The 26471-nt window shown below is 42.4% G+C and overlaps 1 protein-coding gene and 1 long non-coding RNA gene across 7 annotated transcripts in view; one reads left to right on the top strand and one right to left on the bottom strand.

The window, feature by feature from the left end:
* The first annotated feature begins 4289 nt into the window (after positions 1-4289).
* Positions 4290-8945, top strand: LOC112263824. Of its 4 annotated transcripts, none has more exons than XR_002955545.2 (5): positions 4290-4708; positions 5208-5672; positions 6542-6630; positions 7479-7621; positions 7846-8945. It is a non-coding gene; the product is annotated as an uncharacterized LOC112263824 (long non-coding RNA). The 4 variants fall into 4 exon arrangements; XR_002955543.1 differs by having other exon boundaries at positions 4292-4397; positions 4687-4708; positions 5208-6630; XR_002955542.2 differs by having other exon boundaries at positions 5208-6630.
* Positions 8946-11674: 2729 nt separating this feature from the next.
* The window catches only part of tub (TUB bipartite transcription factor), a 31384-nt gene continuing 16587 nt past the window's right edge, over positions 11675-26471 (bottom strand). Inside the window, exons 2-9 of one of the 3 annotated variants that reach the window (XM_042321163.1) lie at positions 22627-22779; positions 21717-21838; positions 20366-20557; positions 19755-19867; positions 16526-16640; positions 15948-16046; positions 15660-15831; positions 11675-12187 (exon numbers count right to left, since the gene is read on the bottom strand). In XM_042321163.1, the coding sequence (XP_042177097.1) occupies positions 12054-12187; positions 15660-15831; positions 15948-16046; positions 16526-16640; positions 19755-19867; positions 20366-20557; positions 21717-21838; positions 22627-22779 (1100 nt within the window). In that variant the 3' untranslated portion in view covers positions 11675-12053. Of the gene's footprint in view, positions 12188-15659; positions 15832-15947; positions 16047-16525; positions 16641-19754; positions 19868-20365; positions 20558-21716; positions 21839-22626; positions 23490-26471 lie in introns of those variants that run through there. The other 2 variants (XM_042321164.1, XM_042321165.1) reach the window with 2 other exon arrangements.

The following is a 26471-nucleotide window of genomic DNA, read 5'->3' as shown; positions in this document are numbered from 1 at the left end:
AGGTGAACTTCAGCAGTGGCTCCACCCCGGTGGCGCGCCCCTCTGGAGCCCAGCACAGGGCTAACACAATCAAAGGGGAAGACACAGATACAGTTCACAGCTGAGTAACTCTATATGTCAAACAAAGCTAATCAATTGTTCATTCCCTCTGTGAAAAGACGATCAGCCATGGCTTACCTTTAAAATGATAGGCCAAGCAGGTGTAACTATCCTCTCTCTCTCTCCCTCTCTGTGAAACAAACAGAACAGAATAAAACACAGCTTGTTTTAGTTCCCCAGGATTTCAGTCATGGAAATGCAAAAAGACTAAATTACTATTTTTGTTACAGCAGATGTTACAATTGCAGCATCCAGATGTAGCCTAACAAAAATTGTTTTTAGAATGTGATATGTGGATTTGTTTTTTGTTTCTGACCTGGTTTCTTTCCCAATAATGAACGTCTATCTGAATGTGTTGATGAATAAGAAGCTAGCCTTCCCTTTGTCTTTGTTGTTCAAGTCTGGGTGGAGATGCTGTATAGTAGACTCTCATCCAGTGAGTTGGGTCCCACCACTTGTACAACTCTGCTGCAGGTCTGATTACAGTGTAAACAACTCTTGAAAACTAACCAGCAGACGCATATGCAAGCTCTGAAACAGCACGATAGGTCTACTTCATCATCTTCGTCATCATCAGTGGTAATGGCCACTAATGGCCATCCGTAGATAACGGAACAGTTGTTCTATTTCTATGTGTCCACCAATATTTGATTGATGTGTATACAGGGCTCATCTGTGAAAGAGAACTTCTTGTTAAAATAAAGGTTAAATAAAATAAATTACTTCTCCATATGTTTAGGGTGAGGATAATCATATAATCATGAAGTTAGCACACATTTAAATTTGATCCCATGGTCATTTGTTGCCAGTGGATTATTCAAAGAGTTGCCACAACTGTCCTTCTTGTGATGCTAATAAATAAAGCCTGACAACAGCAGCACAAGAGCCACTCAAGGACTGTCCTAGCTGTATGGCACAGCATCCTCCTTCGACTCCATTAATCCACCTCATTCACTTTTCACAACTGCCTTTGCTCTATGAATATAAAGGCCTGGGATTTGTAACAGTGTGTCCTTCATGACACTCAAAGCCAGGTTCATCCCCATCAATATCAAATAAAAAATGAAACCTTCTCCTTATATAGGAGTGCATTGATTTAATATTTCACCACCACTGAAAAACCCCTGCTCCTACACTCAACTTGCAATTTGGAAATAAATTGACTGATTTAGACAGAGGCAGAGAGAGGGGGGGGGGAAACAACTTGATGTAAACCTGGGCCCGCTACGCGCTACCACTGAGTAAGGTGACATTGCACAGCAAATCACTTGCATGAATATAGAGAAAGAAAACTATTTCCATTTCTGAAAGCAATTTTGTTTGGTGAAGGTGTGTTGATTGCCATGTATGTGAATCTATTGCTCACAAGACATAGAGGAGCATGAACATTTCATAAGAGTCATGTGTTACATTTTGCTATTAATATAACAATAAGAGAGCCCAGGACTTTCATCTAAGGAATATGAAAAACTTGTTTTTCCAAGTACATATAGAAGGGCAAGCACGGCAGCCTCCCTCTGTTGTGCTTTGTACACTGCTGAGAGGGAGCAGAAATTGCCTGACTTTTGCTGCAGCGAGTCTATTGTATTTTAATTGAGCCTAATGAAGAATAATTAAGTAATTAAAGACTGGATAAGAGAGAGGTGCCGTAAACAGATAAAGGCAGAGTGCCTAGTATTACCAATGTGCCGCACTGCAGTGTGAATTGGCCATACTCTCACACATACCTCCTGCATGGCATCGTCCAAACTAGAGGCAAATGACCAAAGGCACTGTCCAAAATGTACCCACAGACCTTAGTATTTCATTCCTCATAACGGCTTTTCCATGTGTCTGTGAGTATGCATGTGGTCGAATTCAAAATGTAATACTTCCCAGTTGGATTTTGGAAATGGGAGTATACTGTGATATTTTCACCACTCTGACATCAGCAGGTTTTATTTTTTGAGTAATAGAACAGCGTGATGTGTACTTATGGGTTTCCATGAGAACCATCAAAGTCTTATTTTAACAACACTGCAATTATGGGGAATATGGAAATACATTTTGAGCCAATTCACAGTTGAGTTGACTCGAATAATAGGAAAATAAAAGTGAAATGGGGGAGGGTGACAGTGGTAAAATTAAACTATTTTCTTCAAAGTACCCACAATTTAAGGCCAAGAATCACAATGAATGAAATCTCTAATAACCAGATATTGTTAAATGCTATGGCACATCCACAGTACTTTGAAGTAAGTGTGTGGTGCCAAAAACTCAGCATATCGCTCGCTATCTGCTGTATTAACCATCTGTAATCTCTGTTCAAATCATATGCTGGTTGGCACTGATAATCTACACATAAACCATTCCTCCAAGAGAGGGTACACAAACGCACATTTGTTTCCCAGGATTAAAAGATTATGGTGGGTGGATGGCAAATAATGTACACTGGTGGCAGTTTTCACTGAATTTAATTTCAACACGAAAATTGGTAAGACCTACAAGACCTATAAAGGTTTGACTTTAACGCCACACTGTAAAATTATAATATCTTGAATAAAGTTAAGCAAAAGATGCCTGTGAGAGCTCCTGTACATTGATTACATGCTGGCCATGCAGTTCACACTAACTGGGACTTGATCGGAGTGTTTTGTTTATAATCTAAGTGTGAAGCTAAAGGATTACTTTGTGTTCCCAAACCACATTGGAGGAGGTATTTTGATGCGGCCTGCCTGAGATCAATGACAGACTGCTGTGAGAGACAGGGTGGCAACCTTCAGAGTGATATTACTGCAACAGCCACATTGTTTTCTTTCTTTGCATGCCTGCTCAAAATGTCACCTTTCAGGGAAAATGTAATTGCTTTAATAAATCTATGTACAGACCTCATGTGGCTAAACTATACATTCACACTCATAAAACAAAGTGAGTGGGCCCTAACCAAGGTCTATTGGACACTAGCTTTAGTGGACTAAACTCTGCTAGCGTCACCTACAAAACTATCACATAAAATAAATCATTCTGGGAAATTATAATTGCACAATGAACGCAATTACTGTAGGCCAACTTTGGTAATGAGATTAGACTAACATTGTCTCAGGGAGACCTTTGTCAATATTCCTGAAGGGCTGATACTGTAGGCCTATGTGAAATATCAACCATATGGAACTACATCTGTAACGTTTAGAGTAGGGTAATTATTTTGTTCGGTGACTCGTCATAAATATGTACAATCTACTGCTCTGAATTCAAAATATAATAGGCCGCTCGACCATCCTCCCTGTATCGCCAAGCCTATGCCATGGTAAATGGAATTTACAGAACAGAAACCGCCATCGTTGTACTCATGGTAACTGACCTCGCCCTTGATTACAGTTGCCAATAGCTGAGACGGTCAGTGCTATCTGGGATCCGTGTGACGTCCCTACCCTAAACCCGGCAGGCCTGGGTAATTCCAGTCCTCGGGGGCCTGATAGGTGTACACTTAACTGCAAACGTTTCGACCTACAGGTTGTTTTATCAAACTGAAGTGATTCAAAAAGTATTACACTAGAAAACAGGGGAATAAAATTGCGTTGCCTGATTGAGTCTATAAACAGCCATAATAATGAGCCTGCCCTCCTATAGCTCCTCCCACATTGATCAGCCTACATTATAATTAGAGTACAGATTCGGAAAATGAAGGATGTTTTTATACACTTCAATGGCCTCCTATGGGTTCATAGACCAATCACGATGCGAATACAAATCAAAACATGGATGTGATTGGTAAATGAGTTGCAGAAATCTGACCAATTGTGTTTGCTCCTCAATTCATGACGCACCTTGGTTGGAGAGCGAGGTAGTGGCAGCGTTCCTTTCCAATAGCTAAAGCTGCATTGCCATCTGATGGATATCTTCAGAATTACACGGTAGGGCCTACTTTGTTGGACCGCGGATGACGCCTCACATGGATGAGACTGCAAGCAGGCCTTGCTATATATAATCCAGTATTTGTCAAATTAACGTCAAAAGTATATATTATTAACATTTTTGCTAACCCTTACCATGTTCCTAATCTTAACATAATTATCATAACCTGCTACGAAAAGTAAAATCTGACGTTAATTTGACAAAAGCTTGGATGCCTTCCAGCCATGACTACTGCAAACTGCATGAAAATACACCAATCACAAACCAAAACAAAACAGGTCACTTCCGTTGAGCTGTAAAATCAGGAAGGATGCTGGAGGGTTGGGTTTCCACTAGTTACCACAGCCACAGAGTCAAAATGGACTATATCGTTAAAAAAAACGTTTTTTGGGGCTACATTTAAGGTGAGGCATAAAGTTAGCAGTGTGGTTAGAGTTAGGTTTAAAATCAGATTGTACGAATAACAATTGTAGCAATGGGCCGGGTGTAGCCATAATTATGACTTTGTGGTTGTGGTAACTAGTGACGACCAGAGGTTTAATGTACAGCCAAAGATACTCCATTCTCTACTATCTCTGATACAGTTTATCTGTGACAAAATGTCGATGACAACTATGTAGAAGGTTACTCTGATTTTCTGCTCTGTCCTCTGTGTTTTGTTTTTCCTTCCCTAAATAATTTTCCCGAGGGAAGAATGATGTAGGGCAGCCCGAGGGTAAGGCAGCTTATCACTGATCCGTTCTGATGTTGATGTGCAGTTCAGCTTTGATGCTTGGAAGATAATTCCATATTTTGCGTATCGTTCTAGCCATCTACAAACCTGCCAGCAAAGCTAAATAATGTATAATACGTACAGTAACAGCATGTAACTATTGAATACAGCATTTCATATAAGGCCATGCATTTTGCCAATAGCCTACAACTGTAAGTTATTATAGCCTACACTTTTGTCATCATCATCAGGTTGTATGCATCTATTTAGTCTAGGAGGTTATCCTCTGTGCTGTGTTCTGCTCCTCATCGCCCTTGACAGTTTTATGAACTCCCACACCATTCAAATAAAGTCATTGTAATTTCTTGTTTTTCCTGTTCTTCATTGTGACCATCTCTCTCCATAATATATTATACTTCAGTAAACTGTACATTGATTAATCATTGAACACTGCAGGCTTCTTCCTAGTTTGTTGATCAGTGCTCTCTGCTCTCATTCCTAGTTGGTCCTGGGTATTATCCTCCCATGATGCATCGCCTACAGATGCCAGAGGAGGGCCTCGGACAGTGGATGGAGGGGACTCATGACTCTGGGCCCCACAGCCCTGAGGTCCTGGCTAAAGTCAAAGGCGTGGGCACACTTCAGATCCGAGGAGCCACTAAATCCAATCGGATCAGCCAGGCCATTCCCATCTACGGATTTGGAATCCTACTCTACATCCTCTTCATCATATTCTAGATAAGCTGCACAATGTCCACCCTAGACTGGCTCAGTCAATTGGATAGACAAACTATTTAGAGGCAGGAATGTAGAAGATGTAGACTATTACAGTTTTTAACAGCATCCATGTAATACCTGTACTGGCTAGGAGTCCAGTGCATCCAGTACATTACAAGGTGTGCATACCATAAATGCACTGTTGTATTCACAGATGACAACTAGGCCTAAAGGAAAAAGTACTAAACTGGTATGCCAATTTCCTACAATTGCATTTGAAGCTTGTCAGAAGAGGAGGAGTTAGTAGACAGCATCACATCATTAATAGCTAGGCCATTGTGAATGACACGATGATGTATATGATGTGCCTTTTATCTCATAGCGCAGTTGATAAGAGTCCCATGCACCTGACCTCCCTAACACACACCATTTAGGTCCTACATTCCGTGATGATTCACCCTGATGAAAGAATAATGCAGGATATAGCACATCCTGCGAGGAGAAATGTCATCTGACAAATGAGCTCCTCTCTAACAGTCACCTCTTTCATGACTTCGAGGGCTTATTTTCAATCAACTTCCTCATTGTTTTGATCGTTCCATTTGTCAGGGCCCCTGCAGAATGTATCAGTAGCTCCAATTTAAGCAACTCCATGATAAGGTAGATTAGGATCCTGTCCAACTCACAGGGAGCTTTGTTCCCTGCCTTTGTTAGACCTGGATTAGCAATCAGAAGTAATGTTGTTTCAGCCCAGCAGTGTCTAATACCAATTACTGCATGTATTTTGGATCAGCACTAAGAGGTTTAGCTCCATTCATCAAATGAATGCTAAGGGGGTAGGGGTGGGGGACAATGTGACAGGGACAAGCATATAAATCTATTCATGTCCTATGTATCAATGCCACTCTCACCTTCCGTAATTAAGAAACATTGAGTTACAATGGTTGATTCGTTTCCAATCCTGAGTATTGAACGTGTAGTTCTGAACGTGCAGAGTGAATGTTGAATCTCAAGGCTTTCTGCAACATTGGAAAGCAACTCTAGATACGGTGTGTGTTCGTCCATGCATGCATGAGTTTGCTCTTTACACCCCTGACTGCCATGTTTCCCTCCCAGCAGATGATGAGCTGGCCCAGCTTCAGGAGAAGCTGCTGGAGACAGAGGGTGAAGTAGAGGATCGTCTCCAGAAGGAGCAGCACTCCTAACAGGTAAATGGCCCATATTTCCATTTGCACACCACTTCTCCCAGCCCAGATCTAAGAAGTGCCAAATAAATGACTCCATTGCAGGGATAAATCAGGGTGGACGCCACATAAAAATGAAAGGGCAAATTCTTTGATTAACTCTCCCATATTCAGGCATTCCTTTGCTCATGTGCCATTTGTTTTTTTGTCTGGATCCAACTGTTAAAATATGACATGACAATCTTTATAGGTTCGCACTCTTACCCACCATGCAAGTGTATATTTTGTGCTTCATGAAGATTGTACTTCAATTGTAGATTTGATGCAACTTGAAGGAAAGCATATACATTTTAAAGCCTCCTGTTTTACACAGAGATTGGGGCCACCATCCATGGACGGTGAATATTCGATCTCCAATAACAGATAACGATATTCACTCTGATCTTTCTTAATAAGGTGTATATTAGATCAATAACATGCAATTAGTGGCTCTCTTCATTTTCACTCCATACTGGAGTAGATTTCCAATCCTTTTCGGAGACAAATATCTCCTTTCAGGACAAATCCCTGTTATTAACTTCTCTCTTTACTCATTTCTGCATGCCATTTTTCACCTCTTCACAATAACTTCTTAATATTGCTCATCCTCGAGGCAGTGTTTAGCCATTTCATTCAAATGTGTTTGACTTAACATTTGTAATCTGTGAAAGTGTTGCAGGAAGGCATAAAAGGTTATCATGAGCATGAATAATCTCCAGGCTATAGATAAAGATTGATCAGAATGAAAGCACTGTGGTATGAATGGGAGAAGGACCACATTGGTATTGAGGCCCACCTTTCCCCCCTCTCTGCTGCTCTCTGGTGGCATGCAGCACGACTAGCAGCAAGGTTAGAAGAGCATCCAAGCAGGAGAAGTTACTGCGGAAGCTGAGTAAGATCAGCCGGGTGATGCAGGAGGTACGACTGATGGAGGGGGCCACACCTGAGATGGTGCCCTACGCTGCTGACTGAGAGGGTAGGTTAACACAACACAGTAGGCTCCTCTGTCACTCACCATACATAAAATAATATTCACATGAGGCTTTGAGTATTACTTACTGTACTTCTATAGAATTATGACAGAGGTGAAGTGGAAAAGGTAAGTTAGCAAAACGTTGGACTGTGAGACAGTTGATATTCTGATTGTCCCCTCTGGTAGAGTGTGTCCCTGTCATTCCATGTCTGTCTCTCTCTCTCCAGGCTACCCTGAGGAGACCTACCCCCAGTATAAGGAGCCCGGAGGCAGGCGCAGCGGCAGTTATGACCCCATCACCATCCTGGAGGAGCCTGCTGCTGACTCAGATACCCACTGCCGAGGCCCTGGCTGAGGAGGTGGTGGATGAGGAGGTAGAAGAGGTCACAGAGGAGGAGGAGGAGGAGCAGTAGCTCTGCCCGCCCCCACCTCCTGAAGGAGGAATGGAAGAAACGGGTAGTAGTCCCACCAGAGGTAAAAAGCTCAATCAGATTCAGCGACCACAAAGATGTGTTTCACTACCCTAAGCAGGATACGGTCTATGAATATAGGTATGAAGAGGAGAAGGAAGAGGGGCAAGTGGATGAGACAGAGGAAGAGGGAGTAGTAGGTGATGAAGACCCACTGATGGAGGCCGAGTCTCTCAGTTTTAGTTGTGATGTCTGTAGTAATCCAGAAGCAGAAGAAGAGATGGAAGAAGAGTACATTCTACTGTCTCAGTCTGAAGAGACAGACAGCTTCACCCCACCAGATAGGTCTGGGGAGCTGGGGATTCTCTCAGGTTGAGGAACAGGAGAGAGAGACAGAGGGCAGAGTCAATGAGGAAACTAGTTCATCCTAAACTTGCCTCTCTAGCCCTTTGACCTTACTGAATGTTCTGAATATTCCCAAGAATGTACCTCTCCTTATGCAAATCCCCGTTTTCTATCCTGTCTCCTTGCGTCCCAAGACAGAATATGCTGTTCAGTGGGTGAATTTTGTGATCCTAACTAGACTACCTAATCCCCTAATATTCATGCTGCTTTAAAGAAAACCATTTACCCACAATTCATCATGTCCTTTGATGGTAGACATCAAACTGACTAACTTTATTCCAATATGGCAGTCAAGCATTGTAGAGACCCTGGTGTCCTCTGGGATAGATTGTAAACAGAGAGAGAGCAGGGACCCACATAAATGAGTAAACAGAGGTAGATCGTTCAAGTCCAGCTTTTGTATCTCAGACTATTAAAGTGGACACATTCTATTAAAAGGTCATATGAAAAATATTTTTTCAAACCAGCAACTATTAAGCCCAGAATGTATTCGTAATAAAAAATGAATTGTCCATGAGTTGTATATGAGTCTCCTGTTTTCCTGTTGAATACACTGTACTGCTGTCCTCGAGGACACTGTCCACTATCCTAGTGTAACAGTTTTGCTTCCGTCCCTCTCCACGTCCCTACCCGGGCTCGAACCAGGGACCCTCCGCACACATCAACAACAGTCACCCACGAACCATCGCTCCACAGAAGCCACAGCCCTTGCAGAGCAAGGGGAACAACTACTTCAGGTCTCAGAGCGAGTGACCGATTGAAATGCTATTAGCACGCACCACCACTAACTAGCAAGCCATTTCACATAGGTTACACTAGCTGCCTATTGACCTTTACGACCATATCATCACTTCACAGACATCTCAGGGGTTCAGTCAGAGAGTATACATAGTGTTGTGGGTGCATGTGACTGTTGTTTGACTCATTGGAGTTTTATTTTTTTCATAATCAGAGAACTGTGTGTATACAAACACTGTATATTGAACAATGTACACATTTTACATTACAGTGAAACAGTACTAAACACACTCATAGAATGAAAGGGCCTTGTTTCTTGGACACAAAGAAACTTGATATGAAAAGCACAGTATTTTTTTCTGCAAGGATCTCAACAGTTTGCCTAAAAATTCAGAAGAGTTGGAACACATTACTAAGAAACAGGAATATCATGGTTGATTAAAGACCCTTTTTCATAACTTACAATAGCAATGAGCTGCCTCATCAGAGATTGTTCTTTGCGGTTTGCTTTCATTTGGTCTTCATTTTCCACTTAATATCCATAACATATAAAATAGTTTCATATATTTTGTGAAAGGTTTTTGCCTCTCAACAAGTGTGGAGAGTGGCCAGGTGGTCTAATGGTAATGACGCAGCCTCCAGCACATTTCTACATTATCAGCATAGGTTTGAATGCAGTCTACTTCCCTTTGACACAACCCCTCTATCTTTCCCCACTGTCATCCTCTCTATCTGTTCAATAAAGTCAGAAAAAAATATATATATTTAAAAGTAGGGTAAAGATATTTATTGATTCACTAAAATATAGAGAATAAAATCCTCTGGTATGCCAGATTCATAGAGAATGATATCAATATAGGATAACATGAGATATTAGTATGTGTGTTAATACACACAGGCCTGCTACTATCCTTGCCATATCTGAGTGGTTTGGTCTCTGATAACGTGTGAAATGATTCACATTATCAGATGGATGTTATCAGTTCATCTGATAATGTCAGATGAAGATATGAGTGCATCTGCAAACCACAATGCCCATGGTCTTGCGCCTGGTGCCAATAACCGATTCTGTACGTTATATTACTGAATCTAATTCGTTAAGATTCCTGGGGACAAATTAGTAAATCATATTTTATTCAGGGAGTTGAGAATTTACAGCATATAAAAAAAACGGACTTTAGTGACTTCATCATCTGAAAATAATATAACCAAACAGAAAAGGGAACAAATCCCGTCACCTCAAGAAGTGTTTTTCTAGTAGAGGGTGGAGAGGGAGCAGGCAGAACAAAGAAACCCAGGCTCAGACAGGTCAGGTGCATTACCAAGTCCCGTCTCAGAGAGAGAACATCTGATCAAGTTAAAGCATAAAATTGGATTTTGTCTCCAAAGGCACAATATGTACAGCTATTTCACATACACTGTAAACGTCGTTAAAGTGCACCATCCTATACATTCTCATACTTGATAGTGTGATATGATGTTTTACAAGATGCACGGACTGTGTGCCATGCCCTTGGCTGACCTGGTCTGTTCATGTCCAATTGACTAACTAACTATCCTTTGTGTTGGTATGACAGATATTCCCTTCAATCATGTATGCTTCAGGCTCAAAAACAAAGATTCAATGAGTGTAAACTAAGGATATGGACACACTTAAGAACAAGATACAGGTAACTGCCAGAATAAAGAAACCACTTGAGTAAATTAGGGATACAAAGTATTATGAAAGCAGGTGCTTCCACACAGGTGTGGTTCCTCAGTTATTTAATCCCATCATCCTTAGGATCATGTATAAAAATGTCCAGTTACCTATTATTTTGGCTACCATGGCTAGAAGAATAGAACTCAGAGGGGTCTCAAAGAAGTATAGGGGGTTTAAAGGGGTGTGTGTCTCAGTCTCCAGATCTTTATCAAATTGTAAACTTATGGGAGATTCTGGAGTGGCACCTGAGACAGCATTTTCCATCACCATCAACAAAACACCCAATGATGGAATTTATTGTGGAAGAATGGTGTCGCATCCCTCCAATAGCGTTCCAGACAGGAATCTATACCAATGTGATTTGAAGCTGTTCTGGCTCGTGGTGACCCAACCCCTTATTAAGACACTTTATGTTGGTGTTTCCTTTATTTTGGCAGTTACCTGTGTCGTGATATGTATAAATACATAAATAACAATATAAACACATACATGGATGTGAATGTTATGTGATGTTCAAATAAGTCATATTAGTGACAGTTATGAAGTTAGTGTTATTTGTTAGGAGCTTTATCTTGAATTATGTTTTCAATCTTGAATGGCTCCTAATGTGTAACCTAATGGTTTCCAGTCCAGTATTGAATAAGTTAAAGATGGCATGTGGGGGTTAATTACTACGATGAAACTCCTTCAACCAATTCAACATGAAGATGAACAGTTGTTCGTTTTTTTGTTGTTGCAATAAATGTTAAATTCATTGAAAAGTAATTAATGGTTAAAGAAATGTTAGAATTCCACAACGGATACATAAAGTAACAGAATTCATTGTTACATATTTAATTTAAAACATGATCTATTAAAATCAAGAGTGGATTAGTCTTTGTGCTTGTCCTGTTCAATGATTGACATATCCTTATCCCGAATAGAGACTGGAAGGGTTCCTAAGGAGCACCAGAACACATACACACACTCACAGACACTCTTGCAGACAGATTGTGCCTCCACACCATCCTCGGCTTAAGCAAATTCCAGGGGGGATTCTTGAACAGTGTTGGGCCCCAATGGTGACCCGGGATTAACTGCAGCCCTTGGTGAGGGGACTGATGGACTAATGGAGGCCCATGAGTAGGCCTTCAGTTTGGAGCAGGTAGCTTCTCAGGAGGGAAAGGACTGAGGGTGGCTCCTACTCACAGGCCAGCTTGCTGTCAAAGCTGGAGAGAGCAATGGCGAAGGCTTGGAGGGCACACATAGGGTAGTTATAGTCCATGGTGAATACATCCTCCGCAACCCGCCCAAACTGCATCACAATGTAGTCCGCTAAAGGGGTGAGGAAGAAACAGAAAACAAAGAAGTGATAACTTGATAAATGTAGGGTTTTAGTTACATATAACAATATAAACTATCATTACTCAAATAAAAGTTTATTTCATTTATTTGACGTACTCAGACCTTAAAAATATCACTTTAAAAGATGTGAGTGAAAATATATTTCTTGAATAAGTAAAAACATGGAGAATAAAACCCCTCCGGGGTGCCAAATTCAGAGAATGACATAAATATAGGATAACATGAGAGATTAGTATGTGTGTTAATACACACAGGCCTGCTGTTATCCTTGCACTGTGCTCTGTACTTTGTCTGCATACCAAATGGCACCCTATTCCCTAGATCATCACTCAGGGCCTGGGATTACCTCCACTGTACCCGCACCCCACCATACCCCTGTCTGCACATTATGCCCTGAATCTATTCTACCACGCCCAGAAATCTGCTCCTTTTATTCTCTGTCCCAAACGCACCAGACGACCAGTTTTGCTATCCATTAGCCGTACCCTCATCCTACTCCTCCTCTGTTCCTCGGGTGATGTGGAGGCTAACCCAGGCTGTGCGTGTCCCCAGGCACTCTCATTTGTTGACTTCTGTAATCGAAAAAGCCTTGGTTTCATGCATGTTAACATCAGAAGCCTCCTCCCTAAGTTTGTTTTACTCACTGCTTTAGCACACTCCGCCAACCCCGATGTCCTTGCCATGTCTGAATCCTGGTTTAGGAAGGCCACCAAAAATGTTGAGCTTTCCATACCCAACTACAACATTTTCCGTCAAGATAGAACTGCCAAATGGGGAGCACAAAAACATCCTGTGGCGGACTGCAATAGCATCGAATAGTCCCCGCGATATGCAACTGTTCAGGGAAGTCAGGAACCAATACACACAGTCAGTCAGGAAAGCAAAGGCTAGCTTTTTCAAACAGAAATTTGCATCCTGTATCTCCAACTCCAAAATGTTTTGGGACACTAAAGTCCATGGAGAACAAGAGCACCTCCTCCCAGCTGCCCACTGCACTGAGGCTAGGCGACACGGTCACCACCGATAAATCCATGATAATTGGACATTTCAAAAAGCATTTCTCTACAGCTGGCCATGCTTTCCTCCTGGCTACCCCAACCCCGGCCTACAGCTCCGCACCCCACGCAGCTACTTGCCCGAGCCTCCCCAGCTTCTCCTTCACCCAAATCCAGATCACAGATGTTCTGAAAGAGCTGCAAAACCTGGACCCGCACAAATCAGCTGGGCTAGACAATCTGGACCCTCTCTTTCTAAAATTTTCCGCCACCATTGTTGCAACCCTTATTACCAGTCTGTTCAACCTCTCATTTCGTCAGATTCCTAGACGATTGGAAAGCTGCCACGGTCATCCCCCTCTTCAAAGGGGATGACACTAGACCCAAACTGTAACAGACCTATATTCATCCTGCCTTGCCTTTCTAAATTCTTTGAAAGCCAAGTTAATAAACAGATCACTGACCCTATCGAATATAACCGTACCTTCTCCACTGTTCAATCCGGTTTCCAAACTGGTCACGGTTGCACCTCAGCCATGCTCGAGGTACGAAATGATATCATAACCGCCATCGATAAAAGACAGTACTGTGCAGCCGTCTTCATCGACCTGGCCAAGGATTTCAACTCTTTCAATCACCGTATTCTGATTGGCAGACTCAATAGCCTTGGTTTCTCAAATGACTGCCTCGCCTGGTTCACCAACTACTTCGCAGATAGAGATCAGTGTGTTAAATCGGAGGGCCTATTGTCCGGACCTCTGGCAGTCTCTATGGGGGTACCACAGGGTTCAATTCTCGGGCCGACTCTTTTCTCTGTATATATCAACGATGTCGCTCTTGCTGTGGGTGATTCCCTGATCCACCTCTACGCAGACGACACCATTCTGTATACATCTGGCCCTTCTTTGGTCACTGTGTTAACTGATCTGCAAATGAGCTTCAATGCCATACAACACTCCTTGTGGCCTCCAACTGTTCTTAAATGCTAGCAAAACCAAATGCATGGTTTTCAACCGTTCGCTGCTCGCACCCGCCTGCCCGACTAGCATCACCACCCTGGACGGTTCTAACCTAGAATACGTGGACACCTACAAATACCTAGGTGTCTGGCTAGACTGTGAACTCTCCTTCCAGACTCATATAAAACATCTCCAATCCAAAATCAAATCTAGAATCGGCTTTCTATTTCGCAACAAAGCCTCCTTCACTCACGCCGCCAAACTTACCCTAGTAAAACTGACTATCCTACCGATCCTCGACTTCGGCGATGTCATCTACAAAATAGCTTCCAATACTCTACTCAGCAAATTGTATGCAGTCTATCACAGTGCCATCTGTTTTGTTACCAAAGCGCCTTATACCACCCACCACTGCGACCTGTATGCTCTAGTCGGCTGGCCCTCGCTACATATTCGTCGCCAGACCCACTGGCTCCTGGTCATCTACAAATCTATGCTAGGTAAAGCTCCGCCTTATCTCAGCTCACTGGTCACGATAACAACACCCGCCCGTAGCACGCGCTCCAGCAGGTATATCTCACTAGTCATCCCCAAAGCCAACACCTCCTTTGGCCGCCTTTCATTCCATTTCTCTGCTGCCAGTGACTGGAACGAATTGCAAAAATCGCTGAAGCTGGAGACTTACATTTCCCTCACTAACTTTAAACATCAGCTATCTGAGCAGCTAACCGATCGCTGCAGCTGTACATAGTCCATCTGTAAATAGCCCACCCAATCTACCTACCTCATCCCCATATTGTTTTTATTTACTTTGCTGCTCTTTTGCACACCAGTATCACTATTTACACACCATCGTCTGCTCATCTATCACTCCAGTGTTAATCTGCTAAATTGTAACTACTTTGCTACTATGGCATTACATTTTATAGTTCATTTCATGCAATTCTACACGTTGCCATTGGCTGTAGAGAAAGTGTTGCAGTGTTAAAGCAAGTTTGCTGCAATTTGACATATTTTGCCATGGGGTAGGGAGGAAAATTAGCTTTTTTTACAGCTAATTTCCTACAATTCTACACAGTTTGCCATAGGGTGGAGAGAAATGTTTACAGTTTTTAATATGATATCTGACTGACTAACAAAATCAATGGGGGCCCTATAGCTGGTAATTCAATAGCTGGCCGCAAAACTAATTTAGCAATCCCCCAAAAAATGTTGATATGGGCTAATTGACTGACTATCAGTGACTGACATAAAAAGAGAAAAACTGCTGATGCACAACCACATTTCAAAATGACACCTTGTGTATTCTACTATTCTAACTCGCAACAGTAGGTTGAGACCCCGACTGATCAGAGTTCCTTCAAAAGGGGGGCCGGCGCAACTGATTGCCCATCCTTGCCCTATATAGTGCACCAATTTTTCATCAGATTATGGAATAGGATGCACAAAGTATATGACATGGAGGCAGTAAGAATCTGGAGAGCTCACGGTCATTGTCGTGGATGATCTGGAAATTCTTGACTGAGGCCTGAGTGACTCTGCCGTGGAAGTTGAGAACGTAGGACTGAGTGTCGTCGTTCCACACGGGGGTCTTGTTGTGAAGCTCGATCACGCTCTCTGTGCTCTTGTTCTGCCACCGCGCCAGTAAAGACTCATGGTCCTGAGTAGCGAGAATAAGTCAGACAGGTAAACCATTATTCAAGGCAACCAACTGAAACCACACCACTAGTCCCTAACATACTCTACCTACATTGAGGAATACTTTTTTTGACTTACATTCCGTGGGCAGATGGCGACTCTCACATGGTCCATGTTCATTCCAGGAATGATGACACTCATTTTACGAGGTCCTTTGAACCCTAAAACATTGGTTTCCTGTAAAATAAGTACAGTGGGGACTTATATTATGGTCCAGTCTGTCAACCACAGAGTCCTCGTTGATAAAGTATCAGGTCAAAACCGTTGCCATTTAAATGTGAGCACTAGGTGTCCCCTTGTTCCAACACCAATGCTCTGTGGCTTTGCCTGCTAACCCCATGACATTGTATGGATTCATCCAGGTTTGCCTCTTTTATTTTATTTGCTATTATGTGTCTGACACACCGATGTCTCCCCAGATGAAGGCACTGTTATTAAGGGGCTACAGGGGCTTGTCCTAATGCCTGAGAGTAGTGCTCTGTGTGCGGTCTCTGGATTCAGTGTATGTATTTGACCTTGCTTGCCTCTCCTCTCTTACTTGTGTCTGACACGTCCATGTCTCCCCCAGACTAAGGCAACGCTAATTAGCTATGGGCCTGAGAGTAGCTCAATGTTTGCCTGTTTGTATATGGGTAATAGACAACAGGAGGACTCACATAGCAGACAGCTGCCAGCTCCTGCCGCAGGTTAGTAGCCTCTAGGCTGGAGGTTGTCTTCCCAGGGTTCTGTCCACTGTCATACACTGTAAACTTGGTTCCCATGAGGTTGGACCTGTAGAGAAGAGAAAACACACTGAGGATACAGAGGGACTGGGAGAGTATGCCATGCCATACTAAAGGGAGAAGGAGCCATTGAGACAGATGAAGGCAGTGGCCATTATCCCTAATCAGCCACCTCCAGGAGCCCATCCTTCAATCAGACTCAATGAGTAGGAAAAAGGCTCTGCTAATCAACCTTAAGAAAACAATACATTTGTATCCAGCCCATGATGCGCAATCAATGTTAATGGTTTACATCATCATCATCATCAACAACATCATTGTTTTTGGTTAAACGGTTGAGTCATTAGTCTTTCAAAAGTCACCATCACATTATTTCAAATTACAATTAGTGTTTATCATATCTTACAGTACATGCAATCATGGTGTTTATACTATTGCCATAGTAAATTTAATTTATGAATTAAAACTGCATTATTTCGTTATTAGCTGTCAAAATAAATAATTGTATGGCTATAAACAGTTGGAGAGGGTTAGATGAGACGTCTGCACAGCTAGGTTGAATAATGGCTCATATCTCTGTTAATCCCTTTACCTCAATCACAACTGGAGCCCCTAATGGCGGATTGGACGGCTCTTAAAGGTCAATTGAAAAGTCAGGAGCTCATTTATGCGGCCTGTCCATGACTCTCACAAGTGGCAGGTGAAAGGTCAGCTGCTCTTCTCAATCCAGCTCTCCATCAGTCAAGTGTTACTGTGATGACAGAGGCGTGAGGAGCGAGAGGCGCGGAGGGGAGGGAAGTACAGCCTATCGACCAGCAGAAGCAGCCAGTATACCAGATTAATGAAGAGTGTGGCCAGAGCTGATCCTATCTCTAAGGAGCCCTGATGTCACTGCCTTCCTGGAAATCAAAGCCTGGAGCCCCGGCACTATTCTATACTAACGCAGACAGTGAGCAGGCCCAGACAATATGTGACTGGTTACAGGATCGGTGGCGTTTGAGGCTAGTTTCTACTTCACAGCAGGGACGTTTTAATATATTTGTAGATTGTTTTGCACAAATGCCTTCTTGAACATGTGAACTTTCATGTGCCTTAATCACAAACTTGTACGGGATCCGTAAATATGAATAAAAATGTTTAACTATGAGCCTAGTTTAGCCAAATAGAAAGCCCTGAGCTATATAGGGAGAAAGACAGGATCCTTCCTTGCTAGCCACGATTGGTTGAGATAATGGAGGGTCGCCCATGCTGACAGTTGCTGGCCATGCGTTTACATGTGAATTCTTAAAGAGATGGGTTGGGCTAAGGCTTAATAAGAGAGTGTGAACAGGCGTAAACAAAAGTAAACCCCCACAGTGAAATCTGGTCACAGAAAGTATTCAGAAAGTATTCATACCCCTTTACTTATTCCATATTTAGTTGTAGTTTTTTTCTTTCTCACCCATCTGTCTCACCCACAATACCCCATAATGACAAAGTAAAAACGTTTAGATTTTTTGGGAAAATGTTTTGAAAATGAAATACAGAAATATCTAATTTACGTAAGTATTCACACCCCTGAGTCAATACATGTTAGAATCACCTTTGGCGGTGATTACAGCTGCGAGTCTTTCTGGGTAAGTCTCAAAGAGCTTTGCACACCTGGATTGTATGATATTTGCACACAAAAAAAAATATTCAAGCTAAAGTTGGTTGTTGATCATTACTGGACAGCCATTTTCAAGGCTTACCATAGATTTTCAACCCGATTTAAGTCAAAACTGCAACTACGCCACTCATAAACATTCAACGTTGTCTTGGTAAGCAACTCCAGTGTATATTTGGCCTTGTGTTTTAGGTTATTGTCCTGCTGAAAGGTGAATTTGAATCTCCCAGTGTCTGTTGGAAAGCAGAGTGAAAGGATTTTGCCTGAGCTTAGCTCTATTCAGCTTCTTTTTATCCCCAAAAACACCCTAGTCCTTGCCGATGACAAGCATACCCATAACATGACTCAGCCACCACCATGCTTGAAAATATGAAGAGGGGTACTCAGTGATATGCTGTGTTGGAATTTCCCCAAACATGTGTTAGTATTGTCGAGTAACTACAATGTTGTTGATCCATCTTCAGTTTTCGCCTATCACAGCCACTACCTAGTTAAATAAAAGGTTAAATAAAAATAAAATAAAAACATAATTCCACTGGGTATTGTGTGTAAGTTATGGGTTATTATGTGTAAGTTATGGGTTATTATGTGTAGGCCAGTGATACAAAATCTCAATTTCATCCATTTTAACACAACAAAATATTGAAATACTTTATGTGAATACTTTCTGAAGGCACTGTATGTATGCGCACACACACACACACACACACAGACACAAAGCTGATGAATCAAAACAATGTAGACATACTGTCGTCAGTGCAGACCCACCCACACATCCTTATAGGAAGCGTCTGCCAGGGTGTGTAGGCTGCAGCAGTGCCCCTCTCCAGTGTGCCCACAGGGTCTCTCTGTCCTTGTTTTAATCAACCCTGGCCCCCTGGCTGCCAACACACAGGTGTTGCTTCCTCATCCCAACAATGAGCGCTCAAACGGAAGTAATGAATCCAATTACTTTGTCTTCTCCACGAGAGCAGCCAGGTGTGGGCCTGCATAGCCCCTAATTCACTACAGCATATATCAAACAGAACATTCATTCAGCTACTCCAAAAAGGCAAACGTCCTTCTTGCATAACATATATTTAAGGTTAGAGAATCCCATGGAGTTGACAGATAAGTATGAGCATGCACTCAGTAGCCTGCTCTACTCTACATTGTTGTAATACCTCTGCCCGGGGCGGCAGGGTAGCCTAGTGGTTAGAGCGTTGGACTAGTAAACGGTTGCAAGTTCAAATCCCCGAGCTGACAAGGTACAAATCTGTCGTTCTGCCCCTGAACAAGCAGTTAACCCACTGTTCCTAGGCCATCATTGAAAATAAGAATTTGTTCTTAACTGACTTGCCTAGTAAAATAAAGGTAAAATAAAAAAATAAAAAAATAGGTCTACAGTCGGAAAGAGAAACAACCATCTTCCACAGTTTCTTGGAAGTTAACCTGGATTTCCCAAAATGACAAGCTCATTATTGTGAAAATTGCAGCTGCAGCCCCGTGCTCAAAAGAAACAGCAGCAGACTCACTCACCGCAGCTTCCCGATGAAACTCTCCCCCCCTCGAGACAGATCGGTGGGATCGATGGAGATGAGGTAATTAGATGTTTTGCTCTTCTTTCTCTTCCTTCCAGCTAACAGGAACACCTATGGCAAGAACAAATCCAATTAGCAAAGCAACTTCATCAGAAACAACACCATCATCAATAAGCCCTGGGATTTGAGGCTGCAACATCTAAATTAGCCTCATCTAACCAGCTCCACTAAACAATCAAAGCATGTACTCCTTTCACAGCCTTTCACGGTTGATTGGTCATGCTAATTCATAGTGTCATGATGGTATTTGACACCAGTTTTTGTTCATAGGCAGAGGGTCAAGTGGTGTCAGGATGGATGGTGGCCCTAAAGCAGTGCTGTTCAATTCTGGTCCTGGAGGGCAGAAACACTTCTGATTTTTGTTTCAACCTGGTAGTTAATTGCACTAACCTGGTGTCCTAGGTCTAAATCAGTCCCTTATTAGAAGGAGAGGATGAAAAGCAGTCGTTTTTTGGCCATCCAGGACTGACATTGAACAGCCCTGCCCTAAAGGGTCACATTTTGGTTCTGTCAGTGTGGTAAGTATTTATCCTTCTGCTCCACACTCACCTTCTTCCCATCCTCCCTCTCCAAGTGGAGGTAGTAGGTAGGGTACATGCCTCGGTCCATGCCCTTCTTGTCTCTGGTGATCCTGCACTTCACCGTGATCCCCTGAGGGGCTGGTCTCAGGGTGAACTCTTCCAGGTCATCCACGTCGATGGCCGGCTCACTGACGGGAGGGGTGGACGCTGAGGCTGCCTCCTGAGGGACAGAGAGACACATCAGTCCATGTCACGTTCAAAACATCAGATTACCGTACCTTCGGCTGTTCTGCATCCCTTTCATTATAAAATGATAATGGTTATTATAAAACATCCATTGGGGACTGAAACTACATTAGCACATTGTGTTTAAAACCATGAGGCTGTGTAGACGCCATCTGGGTTTCAACAGGGGGTTAGATCCACATGGAAGGACCAGGCAGCGAGGAGACATGATTAACAACCAAACTTATAGTAAGAGACAGACTGTCTCAGCAGGTAGGTGACATGATCAGGTGCTCAGGGTAGCTTCTAATGTCACTCCTGATGTCAGGTGCCTCTCTAAAGCCCACAGTACACTAAAGAGTCACTTCCCCTCAACCTCCTCGAACCACAGGAGACTACACAGCCCACCACCTCCTCTGACTAGCTCTACCTCTAAGTCCGACAGCAGGGGAGGAAAGAAACAGCAGAGAAAAACAGCCTGCTCTCACAACACATTTCCTGCAGGTTTAAAATATTCATACAAATAATAATCAGCAGTTATTTCGGAATATGACAGATGACAAGTCAGAAATACCAGAGCTAACCTAAGACTTAGTAGCCTGTCATTTTGTGGACTGTCATTTGTCTTTTCAGGGGGGTATTTTAAATAGCATTTCAAAACTGCCAGGGGGCCAAAGGGCCAGGGTATGTCAACTGCATGATAGAAAGCCATGCCAACCGGAATATTATATTCAGCTACCAAAGAGTTCAGCAAGGACATGATTTAGAGAGGCAGTTTGATATACAAAAATTCCCCTTTCTCCTCTCAGATGGATTCATGAGACTGCTTAGATTCTGAGATCAGGGGGAAAAAACTCCCATTTCCATTAGGTAAAACTATTCACATCAGAAGATGTCTGGGCTGCTTCCATGCATCAACAAACTACAGTTCAAATGACAATAATACAGATACACAAGAGGAATAGGTTGAGCATTATGTAGCCCAAAACACAAAACTGCTCTGTCGTCATTCCCCAAATGGACTAATGGCTGAGCCCCGCTGCGCAGAGGAACAAAGCAAATAGAGGGTGCATTAGTGCACACTGTGTGTAAAGTAAAAGCTCCATCCAAGAGTCAGGAATCAATAGATGACCACAGAGCATCAGATGGTGTACCTTGCAGGACTTCTTGCTGGTGGCAGAGCCTGGACGTGTGTTACTGTTGAGCTGAGAGGAACTGGAACTGACTTCATCCTCGTCATCCTCCTCTTCGTCAAAGTTCATACTACTTGAAATACCTTCAAACAGAAAATACATAATGTAATGGCATTGTGGTGCTCCTGGTAATGCTGTTTGAATAACAACAGAACTGTAAATGCATGCTGCACCATACACCAAGCACTGTACACAAAGATACAACACACAGGAACATAGACACATAAGCCTGTTCTGAAACATCAGTTCATGGAGAGGTTTGGATACACTACTGTAAGTCTAAAGGCATGGTAGTGTTCTGGGTAGAGTCTGAACTGTATGAGGTTCTCTCTCCAACAGGGAAAGAACCATGAAAAGCTGCCAATAGACACCTGTAGCATGCTCACTAAAAGCATCACAACAGGTCATAGCATACCTGCTGCTTCCTGAATTGGTTGGTTGCCCATGATACTTTTTAAGATAAATGTATCTAACTGTCACTGTGTACAGTATGTTTTCAGCTATCAAAAGGTGGTGGAAACTGGAAACCTATTTACCAAGAGGAACAAAACAAGTGGAGTACTGTTGATGTTTTTAGTATGGTGTTATTCATGGTGTAATAAGCATGATGTTACTGTTTAGTTGACTTAGATGTTATTGTTCAGTTGGCAAAGATCTCAGGGGAAAGGAGAGCTGTATTTGACAGGTCTTACTGTATAATAAATCCAAGGTCCTCACAATCTCATAATCTCAGACCAATCACTGCATGATTGGAGAGGACAAGTGCCAATCACTCTCTGACCTGTGTTTCAGACCAATCGAAGCCACAGAGGGACTGTACATGTACACAGATCAGGCTGGAGGCCAGTGATAGGCCGATATGTATTGATACCTTTCTTAAGCATGGTGACCCTCAGGTCCTGCTTGCCCTGTGACTGAGCACTGATCACAGCATCTCCCTCACTCCCCTCCTCCACGGCCCAGTGACCCACCGTCATGATCTGGATCTGGCCCTCTTCCTGGAAGGACGCCGGCCCATCGAGTCCTGCCACACCACCACACCCAACCAGCCCCATCAGGGTCAGACCTCCATAGTCGTACAGTAACAGTAGTAACACACATGCATTAGATCATGCACAAACATACTGTAATGTGTCAAAACTAACACATAACATGCCTACAAGCATGCAAACATGACATGGAGAATGAATGGAAATCTGTTGGAAAAAAACTCATACAGTATAAGTAAATGGAGTCTAGTAGATGACATTTGCCTGGGTAATAGGAGTCATGCAGTGAAATTCAGATTTGAAAGCCTTTGTGGGTTGATGTGGTATATTTTCGTCCTGACTCTTAAGACTTCTGCTGCTTCTTTGCCATTTAATTAGCCTGCGTAACAGGGCAGAACATGATGTCCCTGCTGCTAGTCAGCTACTGATTCAGCCAATCAAGCACCAGATTACTAGTCCCTTTCACACGAATGGAGTGGTGGGGGCCTCATTTATAAACCTGTACAAAATATACCCCAAAACATGCGTGTGCCAGTCTTCATGCAAAAGTTAACTTGACATGAGAATGTGCTCACCTTCCTGCAAACTTTAGACCATGCGTACGCACAGTTTCGAGTGGTTTAAGTATTGCAAACAGGCAAGTGGCCTAGTATTTTGTGCAACTGTGGATTTTTTAAATTGATTTTATTTTCCTAGGCAAGTCAGTTAAGAACAAATTCTTATTTTCAATGACGGCCTAGGAACAGTGGGTTAATAACTGCCTTGTTCAGGGGCAGAACGGCCTTGTCAGGTCAGGGATTTGATCTTGCAACCTTCCGGTTACTAGTCCAACGCTCTAACCACTAGGCTACCTGCCGCCCCAGATGGACATGTTTGTCATATTTCTTCTATTCTTTTTAACGAGCACCTTATGAACTGCATATGCACCAAAAAGCCTGTTGTTTTGACAAGTGGCAAATAATCATTCATATTAATTAGGGGAGAAATCAGGTTTGTGTGCACTGTTGAAACTAACACAACTCAAAAACCACATGGAAACTGGAAATCATTTTTACATCACTCGTTAGAGGTCAACCTGCTGATGACAACCAGCTACATTTTGTAGTGATGCATTTTGCTTTGGGGGTGTGGCCAAAACGGAAAGAGAAACGCAACACTTATTTGGCAATCCCTCACATTGATATCACGTTGAAATCAGTAGAATGAGAGGGGGGTTACATGTCCTGTTCAAACTAACCTTACTAAAAACAAACACACGGAATCTGGGAATAATATGTATATCACTGGTTAGAGGACAACTTGTAGAAGACAGCCAGCTACATTTACGATTGTTGCAAGTGGGTCACCAATGAGGAAAGAAACAACACGATTTTGTTCATCAGTCATATCGATATGAATTTGAAATCAACAGAGCAGGGGCAAACATTTGGAGTGTATGCACTGTTTAAACTAACACTATTCAAAGGCCAGACTGAATATGAGAATCATTTGTATATCACTGGTTAGAAGAGACTTTGCTGTAGACAGTCATCTAAATTCTAGAATGTCGGATGGAAGTTGTGAGGAATGCCGAAACGGGGAAGGAAATAAATCAGTTGCTTTGTTATTAACTTCAACAAATCACAACTCGCCATAGGATATCAACAGTTTTTAAATGTTTAACAAATTCTTATTTTCAATGACAGCCTAGGAACAGTGAGTTAACTGCCTGTTCAGGGGTAGAACGACAGATTTGTACCTTGTCAGCTCGGGGATATGAACTTGCAACCTTTCGGCTACTAGTCCAATGTTCTAACCACTAGGCTACCCTGCCGCCCCAGTGACAAGGGTTAGCTCTTATTTGAGTGATGAATCCATGTATTGGTGTGAGGCCAGTGACTTTTATACAGAGCATTTCAAATGTTGCCTGCCATTCGCGTTTTCAAAACGATAGTAGAATTTGAAGTCCCAAGACCCCCGGTCTAATCTGAGGTAAAAAGGATGTGTAATGACCCTCAATTCAATGTAGTTGAAACGTGAGGTTGTGTAATGTAGTAACACATAAGGTCTTAATACAGGAAATTAGCGCAAATAATTTCAAATCTAATATGGCACAGAAACCTGAACATTTATGTTAAACTGCAATCAAGATTAAAGACAAGTAAACTGAGGAACATTCTCTCCCATGTCTCTCCGGAGCACAATGTCCATCTCTTTGACTACCCACACCAGTGATAATTCCCTGAGGTTCTCAACCTCTTAAACACACCACCACAATAAGGGAGTGGTTCAATCCTATCAGATTTTGGAACCATTCCTATTGGACTCCTATGGGATTCTATCCGATAGGTTTTTATCTTATACAGGATTCAAATTCAAGAATCTCCCCAATAAACGATCATATTTTAGAACCAGTCCTATCGGATAAAATCCTCTACGATAGGACCGACAGGATGAAATCCTATAGGGTAGGTTCCAAAATGATTTTCTATTGGATTCTAATCGTTTGTATTGGATTTGGGGGATTTTTTTGAAGAGGGTAGCCTTTTCAGAAATGATGCACAGCGGTTATAAATGAGGCCTCCTGGTCATTACTGCTTCAAAGCCACTGACATACTGTTTTTCCTCATCCTCTTCTGTCTCATCACCATAGCAGTGCAACAAGCGATTAAATGAGATGAGCCAGATGAAATCACGGCCGGTAAAACGCACATTCTGAAAGAGTGTTTTATTGCTCCCAACTGAATTAGTGACTGTCTTTTTAACACTGTGATTACACAAGAATTACTGCTGCTTTCAGAAGGAGATTGCAGCCCTTTGTTAGTGTGGCGTTAGCGAAGCAGCCAACCCTCGTTTCAAAGAGCAACTGTGTGTGTGTGTGTGTGTATGTATATATATATATATATATATATATATATATATATATATATATATATATATATATATATATATATATATGTGTGTGTGTGTGTGTGCGCGTGTGACGAGGTAAGCCATCATTCCGTAAGAAGAAAGGGGCCATATCGGTGTTGAACGACGTCGTGACTCTAGTCTGATTAATCACTAGCCCTGAGTGAATCACATTGGAGGAAAAACAATAGCATTGAACAGATGAGTAAGGATTACAAAAGCATCCTGAGATGACAAACATCCCTGTTACCTACACCATCTTTACAAGGTAGTGGGCTTCCCATAAACCAGCCTGGAGGGCTCACTCTGTATGTCAGGGATAGGGATCACTCGATCAGAGTGGAATAAAACATACCCATCACTGGAAATGAACACATTTCACTGTACCTATCTGGTGTATGTGACAATAAAAACATGTATTATTATTTATTATATCAATAATTTGCCTTTACATTACTTCAAGAGCAATTTCCTGCATTAATTGTGCAGCAACAAAGATGGCGCAAACGGATAAGAGCGACATCTTACGAGTTCCAACCTGACTTAGTGACCTTTTCGTATTTATCTTTACTTTGTTTCATAGAGAAAGTTCATACTATTATCACACATGACCGCCATGCAATTCTGGACAGATAAACAGTTGCTAATCTCAATTTCGACTATCATATCCGACTTCAACTCCGACTCAGCTGTTCCCTTGTTCATACTGGACCCCATTCCTTGGCTGCATGGGCAACCAAAACACTGCAGGCATAGACGTGGCAGACGAGCCGGCATCCTTGTGAGACTGAGACGAATAGAATATCGACCATCACTCCCCTCCGTTCTATTGGCAAAT

Source organism: Oncorhynchus tshawytscha, linkage group LG04 (assembly GCF_018296145.1).
Source record: "Oncorhynchus tshawytscha isolate Ot180627B linkage group LG04, Otsh_v2.0, whole genome shotgun sequence".
Lineage (NCBI taxonomy): Eukaryota > Metazoa > Chordata > Actinopteri > Salmoniformes > Salmonidae > Oncorhynchus > Oncorhynchus tshawytscha.
The sequence above is the reverse complement of the archived record's forward strand: the minus strand, read 5'-3'. Positions and strand labels throughout refer to the sequence as shown.